This window comes from Grammomys surdaster, unplaced genomic scaffold (assembly GCF_004785775.1).
Source record: "Grammomys surdaster isolate TR1022 unplaced genomic scaffold, NIH_TR_1.0 136, whole genome shotgun sequence".
Lineage (NCBI taxonomy): Eukaryota > Metazoa > Chordata > Mammalia > Rodentia > Muridae > Grammomys > Grammomys surdaster.
Genome location: NW_021604594.1, coordinates 7422157 through 7436326, shown reverse-complemented (window position 1 = coordinate 7436326; position 14170 = coordinate 7422157). Strand labels below are relative to the sequence as shown.

The following is a 14170-nucleotide window of genomic DNA, read 5'->3' as shown; positions in this document are numbered from 1 at the left end:
CAGGTGGGAATGTCCACCAGAAGAGGTGACAGAGTGCTGATTCTGTACCACAGGACTCATGAGTTGGATTTTTTGCTGTGCTGGTCTAATCTGGCTTCCCAATACACAGAGGATTGTAGCTAGATGCGCAAACAGGCTGACCTACACTTGTCACAAGGGGTGGTGTTTCAGCCAACCACAAGAAGCCAACCATTCAAATACCTTCAAATGAAACTGTTATGAGTAATCCGTCCAGACATCTCTGTAGAAGACACTTGTTCTTTGCCCAGGTCACCTTTTTCCTTGGCTATAAATAAAACCTGTCCATGCAGCAGAATGGGACAGTCTAAATCACTTTGTCCCACTTGTGTCTGATTATGGAATCTCAGTGAAGCCAATTTTGAATTTGAAAACTAGATCTATTGCAATGTCTTCTTTTAATATTGCCAAAATTTTGTACTGAGTTTCTATTTTTAGAAACATTTTGGGATTGATACAATTTTTAGCCTGTTATCTGGGGGCCGAGTTTCAAGTTTGAAGACGACAACAGTCACATTCTTTTGCAGAATTTGGAAGCCTTTCTCAAATTACTGAAGTCAGCACGAAAGTATCATTATCTCCTCAGATTCTCAAATCCTAGGCATCTGGTGACAGGTGGCAGGCAGCTGGACTGCTTGTCATGAGAAAAACTGGTTACTTTATAAATACCCTCACAGATAATCTCCCTACCTAGAATTTAAATTAAAAAGCCATCTACTTAATTATTCTGTTTATATTAGCATATAATGTCCTCTCCAATCTGTATTCCAAAAATAATGATACAAGGGCCATTTCCTTTTCCACATTGCCCTCAAGTTCTAGGGTTGTTTGTTTTTGTTTTTAGGGAGACTCCTTAGCTACACCTACTTGATAACATTAAGCTTCGTGGTCTGGTGAATAAAACAGTCTCTAGATCTGAATTTTATTTTTCTTAATAACCCCTTTAGCTCATTGTGGAGAAATTCAGAGCAATGGAAAAACTCTTTATTCAAGAAAGGGGATAGAGTCCTATACAATATGAATCATAGGGCTAAAGGTACCTAGGGCATAGGTACACAACTTAGTTCCACTTTGTGCTGGATAGTTTATGTCAACTTGACACAAGCCAACATCAACCAAGAGGAGGGAATCCCATTTAAGAAAATGCCTTCTTTCTTACAGGCAAGTCTAAAGGGCATTTTATTAATTAGTGATTGATGGGTGAGGGCCTAGCCTATTTTAGGTAGTATCATTCCTGTGCTCGTGGTCCTAGACTCTACAAGAAAGCATGCTGAACAAGCCATAGGGAACAAGCCAGTAAGCAGCACCTCTCCGTGGCCTCTGCATCAGCTCCTGCCTCCAGGTTCCTGCCCTGATTTATTTAGATGATGAACAGTGTTGTGGAAGTATAAGCCAATTAAGTCCCTTCCTCCCCAAGTTGTTTTATTCATGGTATTCATCACAGAAATAATATCTCTAACTAAGACACACTCTTAGGAACCTGGAGATCTGGACAACTCTACCCCTGTGTGGAGATAGAGAGGCAGATGCTAGAACTGAGACCACAGCTTGACTCTGTCACATCACCATCCCCACTCCTAAGTCAGACAACTTGGTAGATTTCATATACAGCTTTAGTTCTAACCCTAGTTGTTAGAAGAACTTCCCCATTGAAAATATACACATCCCCAATGGAACTACTACAGTAATATACTGTAAAAAAAATGTTATTTAAATGTTCTGGCTTGTCTATTTCTGGAATTTTTCATTTAATATTTTGCAGCAGGACTGAGTATGGGCAATTTATAAAAGCGACAAAATGAATTTAATGAACATGTGGTCCAACATAACAGGTATAATAAGTGAGCTAAAGAAATAGCTAAAAGACAGAATTAAAGAGGTTGTGGTAGTTTGGATGAGAATGCCATGCCCCACCATTGGCTTACATATTTGAAGGGTTCCTTCCCAGTAGGTGAAGGATTAGAAGGTGTGATCTTGTTGGAGGAGGTATATCACCTGGAATAGACTTTGAGGTTTCAAAAGCCAGGGCCAGGCCCCGCTCTATGCCCCTCTAATTTCTATGAATTAGAAGTGAGCTCTCAGCTACTGCTCCAGCACCATTCCTGCCTGTGGTCATGATCCCCTACCATAACAGCCACAGACTCTCCATCTGAAACTATGGGCAAGCTCCAATTAAATGCTTTCTCTCATAAGTTACTCTGGAAACTTGCAGTGTCTCTTCACAGAAATTGAAGCTGATTTTTAACTACTTTACAGAGAAGGATGATTTTTGAACTAGGCCAGATACCCAGAGGCTTCTGTTGTCTCGCACATAGGGTGAGGCTAACTCATCCAGCAGTTTAGACATGAGCTGGGATCTGGTTAGAGGGTAGCTTTGTGCCAGCTCTTACTACAGCTCGAAAATGACATACAGTGAATACTTGAAGATTTATTGAACATTTATATATCAAGTAATGCTCTAAGCGTTATGTATTTCATATATTTATATACATAATTATGGCTTTATTTTTATAACAAGTGACTAGATAGCTACCATAATTAGCCTCATTTTACACAAAGAAAAGTAGTACACAGAGGCTAATAAGTATAAAAGCCTAGAAAGGTATCCGTGCCCTCTGCCCCAGAGTCCCTGTGCTGGAGCCCTTGACCAGCCTGAAAGCAATGATGGTCTGCATTCTAATCAGCAAATGTCTATCGCTTTCAGAACTGCAAGCTTCTCCTATAAACATTAAGATATTTTGCATTTCCTGCTAAAGAAGAATTAAAAAAGAATTTCAGACATGGCCAACGTGTCAAAATTAAATTCTGTGATAAGTTTTAAACTACATATGGATTGTTATTTATGTCTGCTATTGGACCAAACTCCCAGATTCCAATACCACCAAGCTAATTATAACTCTCCCCTACTCCCCTATTTTTGCCTTATAGCAGACAATATTAGAAAAATGTATTTAAAGAAGAATCTTTTTATGCCTCTTAATTCTGTTTATGCTATCTCATATTAACTTAAGCTGGCCATTCATTCAGACTCTAAAGTAAAGAAGGCAGCAGCATGTACCAGAAAACACACAAATAAACACAAGTGTGTGTTCATACACAAAGAAGCTTTGCAGATGCCTCATAGGCGCAAGACTACAAGCACTGAAGCTACCCATCTACAGAGCCTCTCAGATGCCACCTTGGCAGCTAATAGGGAATATAGTGTCTGATAATGGCTGCGTTCTCCTCACATTATGAACCATAAAACCTTCCCAGTGAATTCTGTCACTCTCCCCTCCTTGCAAAAACATACACAAATATACATAGGTGCACCCTGAGTAGTAAAACCAGAGTGCCTGCCCGCATCTTAATTCTCCTAGACGCCCTTGGTATTGCCTTACATAAAGAGGCCATGAATAACTTAGTTTTAGTATATTTGTTTGCCTCACTTATGCCTGATTGGAACAATTGAGAAAAATTACATTCATAAATCTTCTTGCCAAGATAATTAATTATGCACAAAATACTCCACACTGCTTCTGATTTTCATTAATGAGGCAGATTATCTGCAAACTAAGATGCTGCTATGGCTGAGGAGAAAGGGCAGGTTGCTCATCTGTCACATGAAACACATGCACATTGTCTTCCATATGAAAAATGGTGATACAGGGAACGCCCAGGGAATGTGCTTTTCAGATGATCACATCCCGAATAAGACAGAAAGGGAGTTTGTTTTCATTTACTTTCCTCTGTAAGCAATGAACATCTTTAGTTCCTATCATGCTGGTCATAACTTCCTTGCCCCAAAGAGAATTAACTGACCTTTTCAAAAGCATCAGGCCACAAGCATCCAGAGTCACAAAAGTATCAATTGTCTCAAATAATCCTTAGAGGAAATGACTCAGATGGTCAGACTCTGTAGTCTTTGTTCTGATTAGTCACCTCTCTTCCCTTTTTCTTAAGTGGTTAGAATGACTGACAGCTGCCATTTTATTAATGTATCTGTTCACAGTCCTTATGCTCCATAAAACAAGCACAGAATGGACAAGTCTCTCCCCTTATGAAGTATGTATCCACCATGTTCTAGGATTCTGTATGCTGTACAGAAATACCACGTTCTTCTCCTTGACTCCCTAGCAATCTCTCAATCTGGTGTCCATGCTGCAAAGTATGGCACTATATCATCTAGAGAACTGAGAACAGAACATTTTAAGCTTTTTGGATGCGACATTAATGTCTACTTAGACTGATAACAATCAAGACAGCACACTTAATTATTTATAGCACCATGAAACTGGAGAGGCTCTACCTCCTCACCAAGGAGACACTGCTTAAGTTATCAATATTATAGACTCATCAAATTTTGTATTCTACTTTTGATCCAAGGATATATCTATGATGTGGCCAAATTCATAAAAGCCATATTACAATATAGTATCTTTAGTTGCGCTCCTTTGGTTTTGCTTATGTTTTTCTGTCATATATATATGTATATATATATATATATATATGTGTGTGTGTGTGTGTGTGTGTATGTGTGTGTGTGAATGTATGTAATGTTCATAAATGAACTACATTTGTGCTGGAATGAAAGTCTAACATGGCAGACCATACGTCAAATGCTTCCACCATCATCTGAATGAATGGTGCTTTCCATACTTCCAACACATGAAAATTAGTATGTAATAAGCTAGGGGAATAGTGCCTTTAAAAAAATCTGTAATTGAGTGTGCATCAATGAATATGGCTATTAAGATTATAAAAGCTGCTTATTTGACTTTACTTGTATGAATCCAAACTAAGTAACAAGATTGTCCTTCAGTCCAAGACCCAATCTTTACCTGATCTGGGTAGTTTGGATATTATGTTGGATCTATACTCTCCCTCTAAGGTACAAAGACAAAAAGCGCTGATACAGTAGTTACTATGTGCCCAGGACTATCCCAAGTACTAGACATATAATAACTGATTTGGTCATTGTAATAAGACTCCAGGTGATTACTGTTATTATATACATTTTTAGAGATAATAGAATTTCATAGAATTTAAATAATGGCTCAGTTACTTGGTTGATAAATGGTGGAGCCATAGTTTAAACCCATCTAGCAGTCTGGCCCGAGGATGTGTGTTCTTATAAGATGAAGTATAGTTATTATTAATTGCTCTTGCTGCTGCACTGCAGTTAGCAAGAGAAAATGTACCATGGACTGTTTTAAGAGCACAAGTCTAAACCTTTTATTTAAGGCAATAACAATTTTACTTATCAGTGAGTTATATTTCAGCAGTGTTTATTCTTATATAATAATTATACTAGCTTTGGTTCAGGACTGTTAGGAATGGAATACAAATGAAAGATCCATCATCTTCTCCATAAATATATATTCTTACTAGGCCTATAGGGCATCTAACAATGCATACTATCAGGGGGGCCCGGTGTGTGTAGTATCACTAATACTAAATCTGGGGAAGGAATTCATCTAACTGAATAGAGAAAGCAAAGAAACTAGTGTGTGTTATATATTTGTGCATTCTATTACATTTTGTTTTTAGAATAACTTTCCGATTTTGTACTATTCTCAGCTTAAAGATAAGGTCCTAGAATGAAATACTACTATATATTTACAGGAGAGACCAGAATCCAAAACACTGATAGAATCCACTGTAGGCAGAGAAATGGAATACAGCAATCTTATTCATTGCTGGCAGAATACATAGCTAACTTTGGATGACAGTAAACATATTCTAAGCACACTGTCCAACACATGCTCCTTATTATTTACTCAAATGAACTGAAATATAACTTGACACTAAAACCTACATATGGCTGTTTATTCACACTTGCCAAAACCTGGAAGCAACTAAAATGTTCTTTAGCAAGTGAATGGATGGATAAACAGTTGTATATGCAGACAATGGGATATTAGTCAGCCCTAGACAGACATCAGCTATCAAGTCATGCAAAGATAGAGAAGAAACTTAATTGCTTATTACTGGGTGAAAGGTAAGTTAGCATGAAAAGCTACATAATGTATGATTTCAACCAGACAATCTAGGTAAAAGAGATTGGTGTACACAGCTGGTGAGGGAGGAATAAACTAGCAGAGCACAGAGGACTTGAGGGGCAGTCAGGTTATTCTGCATCGTATTATAATGACAGACATCAGCCATTATACATCTGCCCACATTCACACAATATGCAACACCGAGACTGAACCTCAGTGAATATAGTACCCTAGATGATAATGATGTCTTAATGTTTGAACATCAGTGGTACTAAAGTCCTCTTCAGGTAGAGGATGCTGATAATATGGTTGCTGGGGTGGGATGTATAGAAACTCTCTACCTTCTGCTCAATTGCGCTATCAACTGAAAACTTCTCTTAAAAAAAAAATGAAGGGTATCTTTCCAAATCCAACCTCCAAAAGAGGGAGGGATGGAGGGAAGGGAGGAGAAGAGGAGAGTAGGGGAGGGAAGGGATAGATGGGAGGGAGAGGAGGGAGAAAGGAGGGGAGGTAAACCTACAATACCTGACTCTACCTATCACCAAATATCTCAGTTTCCCTAGGTTGTCAAGATAACCTCAATTTTCCTTCAGTATATAATTGAGCTAGTGTATTTTCATTTAGAATTTTCTGAATTCTGATTTTGCTTATACTGCAGGATTGAAGTGTCTGATTAGTTTAGTAGCAACGAAGTGGGAAGGCAAAATTACCATCTCAAAAATAAGAAATAAGTAAAGCCTCCTATAGCTATGTTTCCATTATTGGAGCAATTGTTCTTGCTTAGCAAAATGCTCTTAGATGAGGTTTTTCTTTGGAGAGGAAGGTTAATCCAAATGAGCAACGACCTTCTGTACATGAGAACATCTATCTGTCCTGAAAACAGAGTCGGGTTTGAACTGTGAATCTAAGAAGAAAACGATCACGGAGAAATTCCCTTAAAAAGACAGTCACTCTGGGAACATGGTGGCAGGTCATAGTTAAGAGAGAACTCGATGCCAGAGAAGATAAATTGAGAAGGGGAGAGCAGGAAGGGTGAAGGAAGAGAGTGAGCTGTAATGGACCTGCTTGTGACAGGGAAGACAAAAACTCAGGAACATTTACTTAATGAGCAGTTTTGAGTGGATGCTTATCTTGGTAAATCACCATCATCAGAGAAAGATGACTGCACTAACTAACACATGTGTGAAGGTGGGATGGGGATAAAGACGGGATCAGGAAAAGAGGAGCAGGCAGTACAGCATCAGAAGCAGGCAGGAGCCATCAGGAGAGTTGCCAGAAGAGGTAGCTTACAGAGAGGATGAGCCTGTAAGAGAAGGTAACAGAACACAAGTAGAATATATGGCTGGAGGGGTCTATACTGGGTCTCTAACCTATGGCAGCTTCTGCAAGAGGCTTATCGGGTTAATGAAGCAATGCCAACTCTCATATCCCACTGGATTTTCAAATAGAACCTGTCATTGTTCACTTATTTTGTGACTTTCTCATCATGCAGTTTAGTAGTTCTCAAATGACACTGATTATGCATGTGGAGATACACCTTAAGAATCCTGGTGACAATTTTTTTCAAATTTATTTTTAGATCAAATCTTAATCTTTACTTATTCACACAGAGATTATAAACACAAAAATGCAGGGTGTAGGGAAGGAGATGACACCAGAGCGTGAGTGTTCAGGGGGGTACAGATATCTTTCAGGACAGAGTTTTAGCTGGGTGAAGGTTCAGGGGACAGGTCACTATGACTCTGCCTATGATTCACTTGTCCTTATCTAAGTTGGTATTATCTGCCAAGGCTACCTATTTACAAGGTCTATGACTACTCAGACTGGTAAATTTCCACAAAAGCTGCCTGTTTACAATAGCTTATAGCCATCTGTTTCAATGTTTTTCCACAGAGACCCAAGACTTTGTGTTAGCATACATGTATGACAGCCCTATTGCTGATTTTAGGCCTATGGCTGATTTTAGGCCTTCAGTGTATAAGCAGGGCTTCCCCTGACATCTCCTCCTTTCTCTAAGTATAGAAGGGCTGTGGCGATTCTAATCTTGTGAAGGCGGGGATAGAGGCCTGACCTCCAGTAATTGAAGAGGACTTTGTAATGGCTCCGGTTCCCCTGTCATTGTCCAGTGAGGCATGAGGGCCATACCCATCCTGATGTCTTTTTCCTGGAGAGGAGATACTTTAGACATGAACCCCTATGCAGTCAGGCTTGTCCCTCAGGGAACCCAGAGAGATATTTTTAACTTTTATTTATATTCCCTTGCAGTGCTTAGCCTCGCAGCCTAAGCAAGAATTCAGATCTCCAGTCAGAGGGGGTTTTGGGTGGCCCCTCACTGCTTGGTCTAGGGGCGGAAGTCCCCTCTTTTAGGTTGGGTGGAGATGGATTTTGAGAACACCCTGGATAGAGTAACAACCTCATCTTGAGTCTCGTGGTCCTCCATAGCTAACTTATGATAATGTATCTGAACAGGTTTTACTACCAAATTATCTATCTGTTGTTTCACAAAGTTACTCAGCCTATTTAAGGCTCAGAGTTCAAAAGAAATAAATAAAAATAACCCAACTAATGGTCCCACGATGGGAGGAAGTAGGGTTGACAACCATGGAGAGGTTGAAAAACAATTCTTATACCAGCTCTCATCTTTCTCTTTCTCTCTCTATCTTTTCTCAGGGCCTTATCTGACCTTTTTCATGCTTTCTTTAATCATCCCTGTCTTGTCTATGTAAAAGCAACATTCTTCTTTAAGAGCTGTACACAGACAAGAGCTGTACACAGTATTTTCTATTGTAAAAGAGTAAATCAAGTCCAATAAAGTCTTTTGCAATTTTTAAATGTCCTAACTGAGAGTATTCTACTCAAACTAGTGGGTAGACCTAAGAGATTCTACTTCCTAGTGTTCGCCAGACACTCTCCCTTAGAGTGAGAGTTACCTACCACCAAATATCAAAGACAGAAGAAAATTCATTAAGAAAAATGACACTGAGTTTTGTTTTGTGTATCTGCAACACTTGTAATAGGAAACAGCACATAATAGGTGCTGCAGAAGTAAAATCTAAATGTTAGATATTAAATACTTTTTTTTGCCTGAAATAAGAACCAACTTCTTGTCACACATATCCTTCTAGCTGTATGTCTGTCTTCTAGTTTGCACCATAGAAATAGGAAACATAGAAAGATTCCTCTCCTATGCATCCTTACCAGTAAAGCAGCCTCCAGATGGTTTTTGCCACTGAATCTATACACCTGTGAGCATGGGATCGAAGCAAACAGAAATGTTGCAGTAAATATACCAACCATTTGATCAGGGTCTTTGACCACCATAACTTTGAAATGATTACAGTATGCCTCCAGTCTGAATGATGAGCTCCACTGAGTCTGCAAACCCACAGAGTCCTAAACTCCTATAACCACAAACATCCAGACACCAGGCAATGTTCCACCTTTTTCCACTGTGGAAGAATGTGACCAGTCTTGAAGGAAAGCCATCTCTCTTTTACACTTACAGATTGTTTTAAATGGCACCAGCAGCAATCTAGCACAGTTCTGAAAGTTCCATCTTTCTGACTCCCAGGAAACCATAATTCACATTTCTGAACTTCAAAAAAATCAAAAGCCCCAAAGTAATGATCTTGAGGGGAGATTGCAAATTCAATCATAGAACACTTATTTTCAAATGTTCACCTATTCATTCCTCCATTTGCAGTGTTAATATGACAAGGAAGCAGAGGTGGGAATCTTCATTTTTCATATGCATATTTACTCAGGAAAGCTACATGGTAGTTAAGTGAAAGTTCCCTTATGCTAGTTATTAACATATTCAACCACAGCAATTGTGATACCATTTCAGAACATCACAAGGCCACATAATAACCAACTGGCCCATACCGAGACTTCATCCAATGTCCATTTATGTTACCTGGTTTTCTTGTTGGTCCCACAGACACAACTGCAGGACCTGAGACAATTCCTGCCGCTGTTGCTGCAAGTACTTGTCCAGCTGCCTTCTCCTGTCTTGCAGAAGTTCAAGGAGGCTGTCGATCTTCAGACAGCTGCTCTGAGCTCCCTGGATCAGCTCAGAATTCACAGCAGAGCCTTCACATTTGAATTTTTCTATGAAGTCAGTCAGTTGTTGACTTTTGTTTAAAAGGACTAGAGATCTTTCTAAGAGTTCTAGAAGAAAATTAGAAAGAAAAGAATAATATAGTAGTGGACATCTATGCAGTTGTTTTTGTGTTCTTCATCATATGTATATAACATACCAATGAAAAGCTATATTGAAAAGAATTTAGATGTATAAACATTTTAAATGCTTTGCAAATTCTGTTTTTTTAATCCCATGTGATCAAACACGTGTCTGTCAAATGGATTGATCACCAGTTAACAACCTCTATAGTGATTGTATTGTATACTATAGAACGGGGCTTTAAATCCTAAGAACTGAAGAAACATCTGGGGAGAGAGCATTGATGGGTGGGTAGGATGGAGAGCAGTGCTTTGAAGACCTACACATCAGCATCAATTGGAGAAACAACCTAGAGTATGTCCACTTTTTACAAGCCAGAAGCAGGAATTCTCTGACACATGGCTTCCCTTAGCTTACCATTGATGACTTTTCTATTTTACACTACCATCCCACTTTCTGCATATCTGCTTCTCTTCATCCCTTGATGCAAAGTGTCACCTGCAACCCGGACTCTTTTGACTGCATCCTTTCTCTAACCCACTCACCCATTCTTTACACTTACTCACAGAGATCTTTTTAAGCATGCTTTGTTCTAAATGGTATTTCTCCCAATCCTTCCTGAAGGGAGGAGAAAGGCTCCTGAGACTCAGGAAACTAAAATACTTATGAGGTACAGGAACTTCACTAAACTTACAAGACCCAAGAGCTCTAACGTTATAAGACCCACAACATTCTCTAGGGGGAGGCTTATGTGAGCAGTAAATATTTATTAGGCAAGAGTCTTTTCAATAAATCTGTCTGCAAATACAGCAGAAAGTTCCAGGAATGCAGCTTTTAAAAGTCATCACCCCGGTGAGGTGGCTTCCCTAAAGATGCTTCTCGTTCTGCTCCCGTAAGTTAACCCAATAGACGTATCATTTCACCAAGCTAAATGTATGAATGTTTTCTTTAGTCTATCATTAGTGTCCTGTCTAAGATAAACAGGCATTTGTTTTAGGAAATGTATATAGTCTCTCTCTCTCTCCCTCTCCTTCTCCATCTTCTTTATTGCCTTAAAATGGAGAGCTAGAACCCTTAAAGTAGATTATCCCATCTGGCACAACCCAATTTCTAGCTTCCTTTTCCAAAAGGCTCCATCTTGCCTCTGTAAATTCTTCACACATTTATACTTCCCCTGCCTCTATATTCTCCCCTATTTCCTCTGACAAGAATGCCATTTACCTCAACTCCTTTCCTCTCCACCTCTATTCTATGCATATTCAGGCCTGTCAGTTGTCAGTTCCTCAAAGGATAAACAGAACTCAATACTCCTCTTAACCATTTCCATAGAACAACACTGCTTTCCTTTATAGCTCTTGTCTTGGAGGTAAGAGTACGTATGGCTGTTCAGCTAATAACTGCCCTTGCCACTGACCCTAGTGCCATATGATGACAGGACCCTGGGTTCCTCACCAAGAACTGTTTCAGAAACATTCTTCTATGTCACTGAATTCAAAATAGAAGATGGGAAAGCAATCAGGAAACTGTTTTCTGGAAAAAGACTAACAAGACTATGTTAGCTCCAAAGGAAAGATGGATGAGGCTCTGTTAGTCTTCAGCTATCTAAAGCGTTGTACTCTGATGGAACATTCTGAAACATTCCAAAAGGCAGAACCCTCAACCCAGTCATCCTGCTCTGACCTAAGCAATGGGATACAGTGGTCACACAGGTGAAGCTAAGCGAAGTAAAGGGACAGTTGGAGGTAAGTTTCATCATAGCTCCTGGCTATATTTTGTCATCAGGACATACACTTTTATACAACTCAATTGCTCAACAACTCAGAAATTTATTAGCACTGCTAACTCACACTTTATTCCCGTAAATTTAATGATGATAATAGATACAAAGCCCTTGCCTGGCAATCAGAAATTTTATGCATTAATGTGCACTTCAAATTATATCATCTTAATCACGTCCCACTGAATAGGCTGATTAGTCTAAATCTCATCTCATAAAAACAAAGCTCTTGAAGCCACCACTGGGCATTATTCATTAGGCTCCAGTTCTTTTGATCACTGCCCCTACAATCTTTCAAGTATCACACACAAAGTTTAAAGAATATCCAAAAATTCTGCCACCAAAGACAAGGTATGTTTCCTGTGTTCAGCTAGCATTTCATCCATCTTGTTAACCCAAGATGAGGCTCAGTAGACTCTCAAAGACTACACTGAAAAGGAAGACATGGTTTCATTGTCAGCTGGATACCAGGACAACATAGCCTCAGGCTTCCAAATAAAAGCTGGGTGCATCTGTGTCAGCTGGCTCCTTTGTGCCACAGATCCTGTTAAATCTGAAGATGCCAACAAATGCAGAAAATGGAGTATTAAACAGTCTTCTCTTCCTCACCAAATGTTTACTGGAAAGTCCCCACTTCCATGGGGTAAAGTTACTTTGCTTCCATGAGTAAAGTTGTGTGATAATCACATTGGCTGGGTGAGGTTGAATTAAGGCCATAGAACCCATCTTGGTCACTGGATCTGAGTCTCTTCCAGCCTCCTACCAGGAATGTTAAGTGATTCAGCTCAGCCTCAGGGGACCCAGTGAGATAACTGCTGCTGTGTCAAAGCAGCCAGCTGATGCTTTAGTGCTGAGTCTACTGGTACTGTTTATATCTCACAGTGACAGGTGTGACAGAGAAATCACCAGAAAAACACATCTACGCATTTGGTAGGCTGCCATAAAAATTTACACTGGCGAGACAGTTATTAATCACTTTATTTTGAGAAATTTGTAGCAAGGAATTAATAATGAGGAACTTTTATTCTCTAGAGAGTTGGAGAGTAATATACAGTGTATGTGTGTGCATGTGTGCATATTTGTGTGTGTGTTTAAAAAATCACTTTATTGCTTTGTTCCTTTTCCATTATGGAAAACTTTTGGGGGATACAAACTTTTGGGGGATCAAATCAAGTTAAAAGTGACAAATATTGACTACATGGAGTCTTTGTAAAAGTCAAAATAAAATGAAACAAACACTAACAATATAAAAAATCATGATAAATCTATGAAGGCATTTTACTCAGGCCCAGTAACAGATTATAAAATACATTTCAAAAAAAGAAAAGGAACATTCTCCCAACCACCTATCTACATTATTTTTATAGATGACACCTCCTATACATCAGTCCTGGCCATTCCCAGATTCTTGTGGTGAAGACTTGGCATATGAACCCATGCTTTGAAACTCAATCGTTACTACTAGGTACTCTGAGAGAGTTGAAAATACTCTGCCTCATGTTTTACTGGACTTTCATCTACATTCTTTTTCACTGAAATAACGAAAAATTTCCTTATGGTTGAGATTTAAAGGCTAGTCTTCATTTATCTACCCTTGGATGGAACATTTCCTGAATTCGACCAGTGAGTTTAGCTTCAAGATCCATGGTACTGTGCACCTTGAGAGATGCTGGGGATGGAGGGGCATACCAGCCTTTGTCCTCATGGATGAAGCTCTAGAACACAAAGAGACCAACTTTCCACAGGCCCTTTCTACCTTCCCTGGGATCACCTACAAGTATTGCTTTTGTTTCAGAAGATGGCCAAAAGCAAATTTGTTTATCCTTTCTTGAAACAAACCAAGTAAAACAGTAGAAAAACTCCAAATACTGCCTTTCATGAGAATCCTATATTAACATTTTTTGAAATCTGCAAAAGCTAAGATGAAGGAGAAAACCCTATGCCTTGCCTTTGGCATGTCGGTCATGAAGCAGAAGAAGTGATTGTAAGGCTTCAGCATTCTCAAACTCATGAGGGTTCTGCAGAAAATCTTCAGCTTCATCTATTTTTATGGCAAACTATGAAAAAACACAGGGAAAGACATGAATATGATTTAAAAAATCAACAGAATACATTATTATACTTGTGGATTTTTCTCAAATATTAATGATCTAGCTGACTCAATGAGAGAGAGAGAGAGAGAGAGAGAGAGAGAGAGAGAGAGAGAGAGAG

General features: G+C 39.2%; 1 protein-coding gene across 1 annotated transcript in view; it reads right to left on the bottom strand.

Moving 5' to 3' along the window:
- Nucleotides 1-14170, bottom strand: part of Ccdc141 (coiled-coil domain containing 141) — a 167767-nt gene that overhangs the window by 95559 nt on the left and 58038 nt on the right. Inside the window, exons 4-5 of the mRNA XM_028763033.1 lie at nt 13908-14016; nt 9916-10169 (exon numbers count right to left, since the gene is read on the bottom strand). Of these exons, the coding sequence (XP_028618866.1) occupies nt 9916-10169; nt 13908-14016 (363 nt within the window). The remainder of the gene's footprint in view (nt 1-9915; nt 10170-13907; nt 14017-14170) is intronic.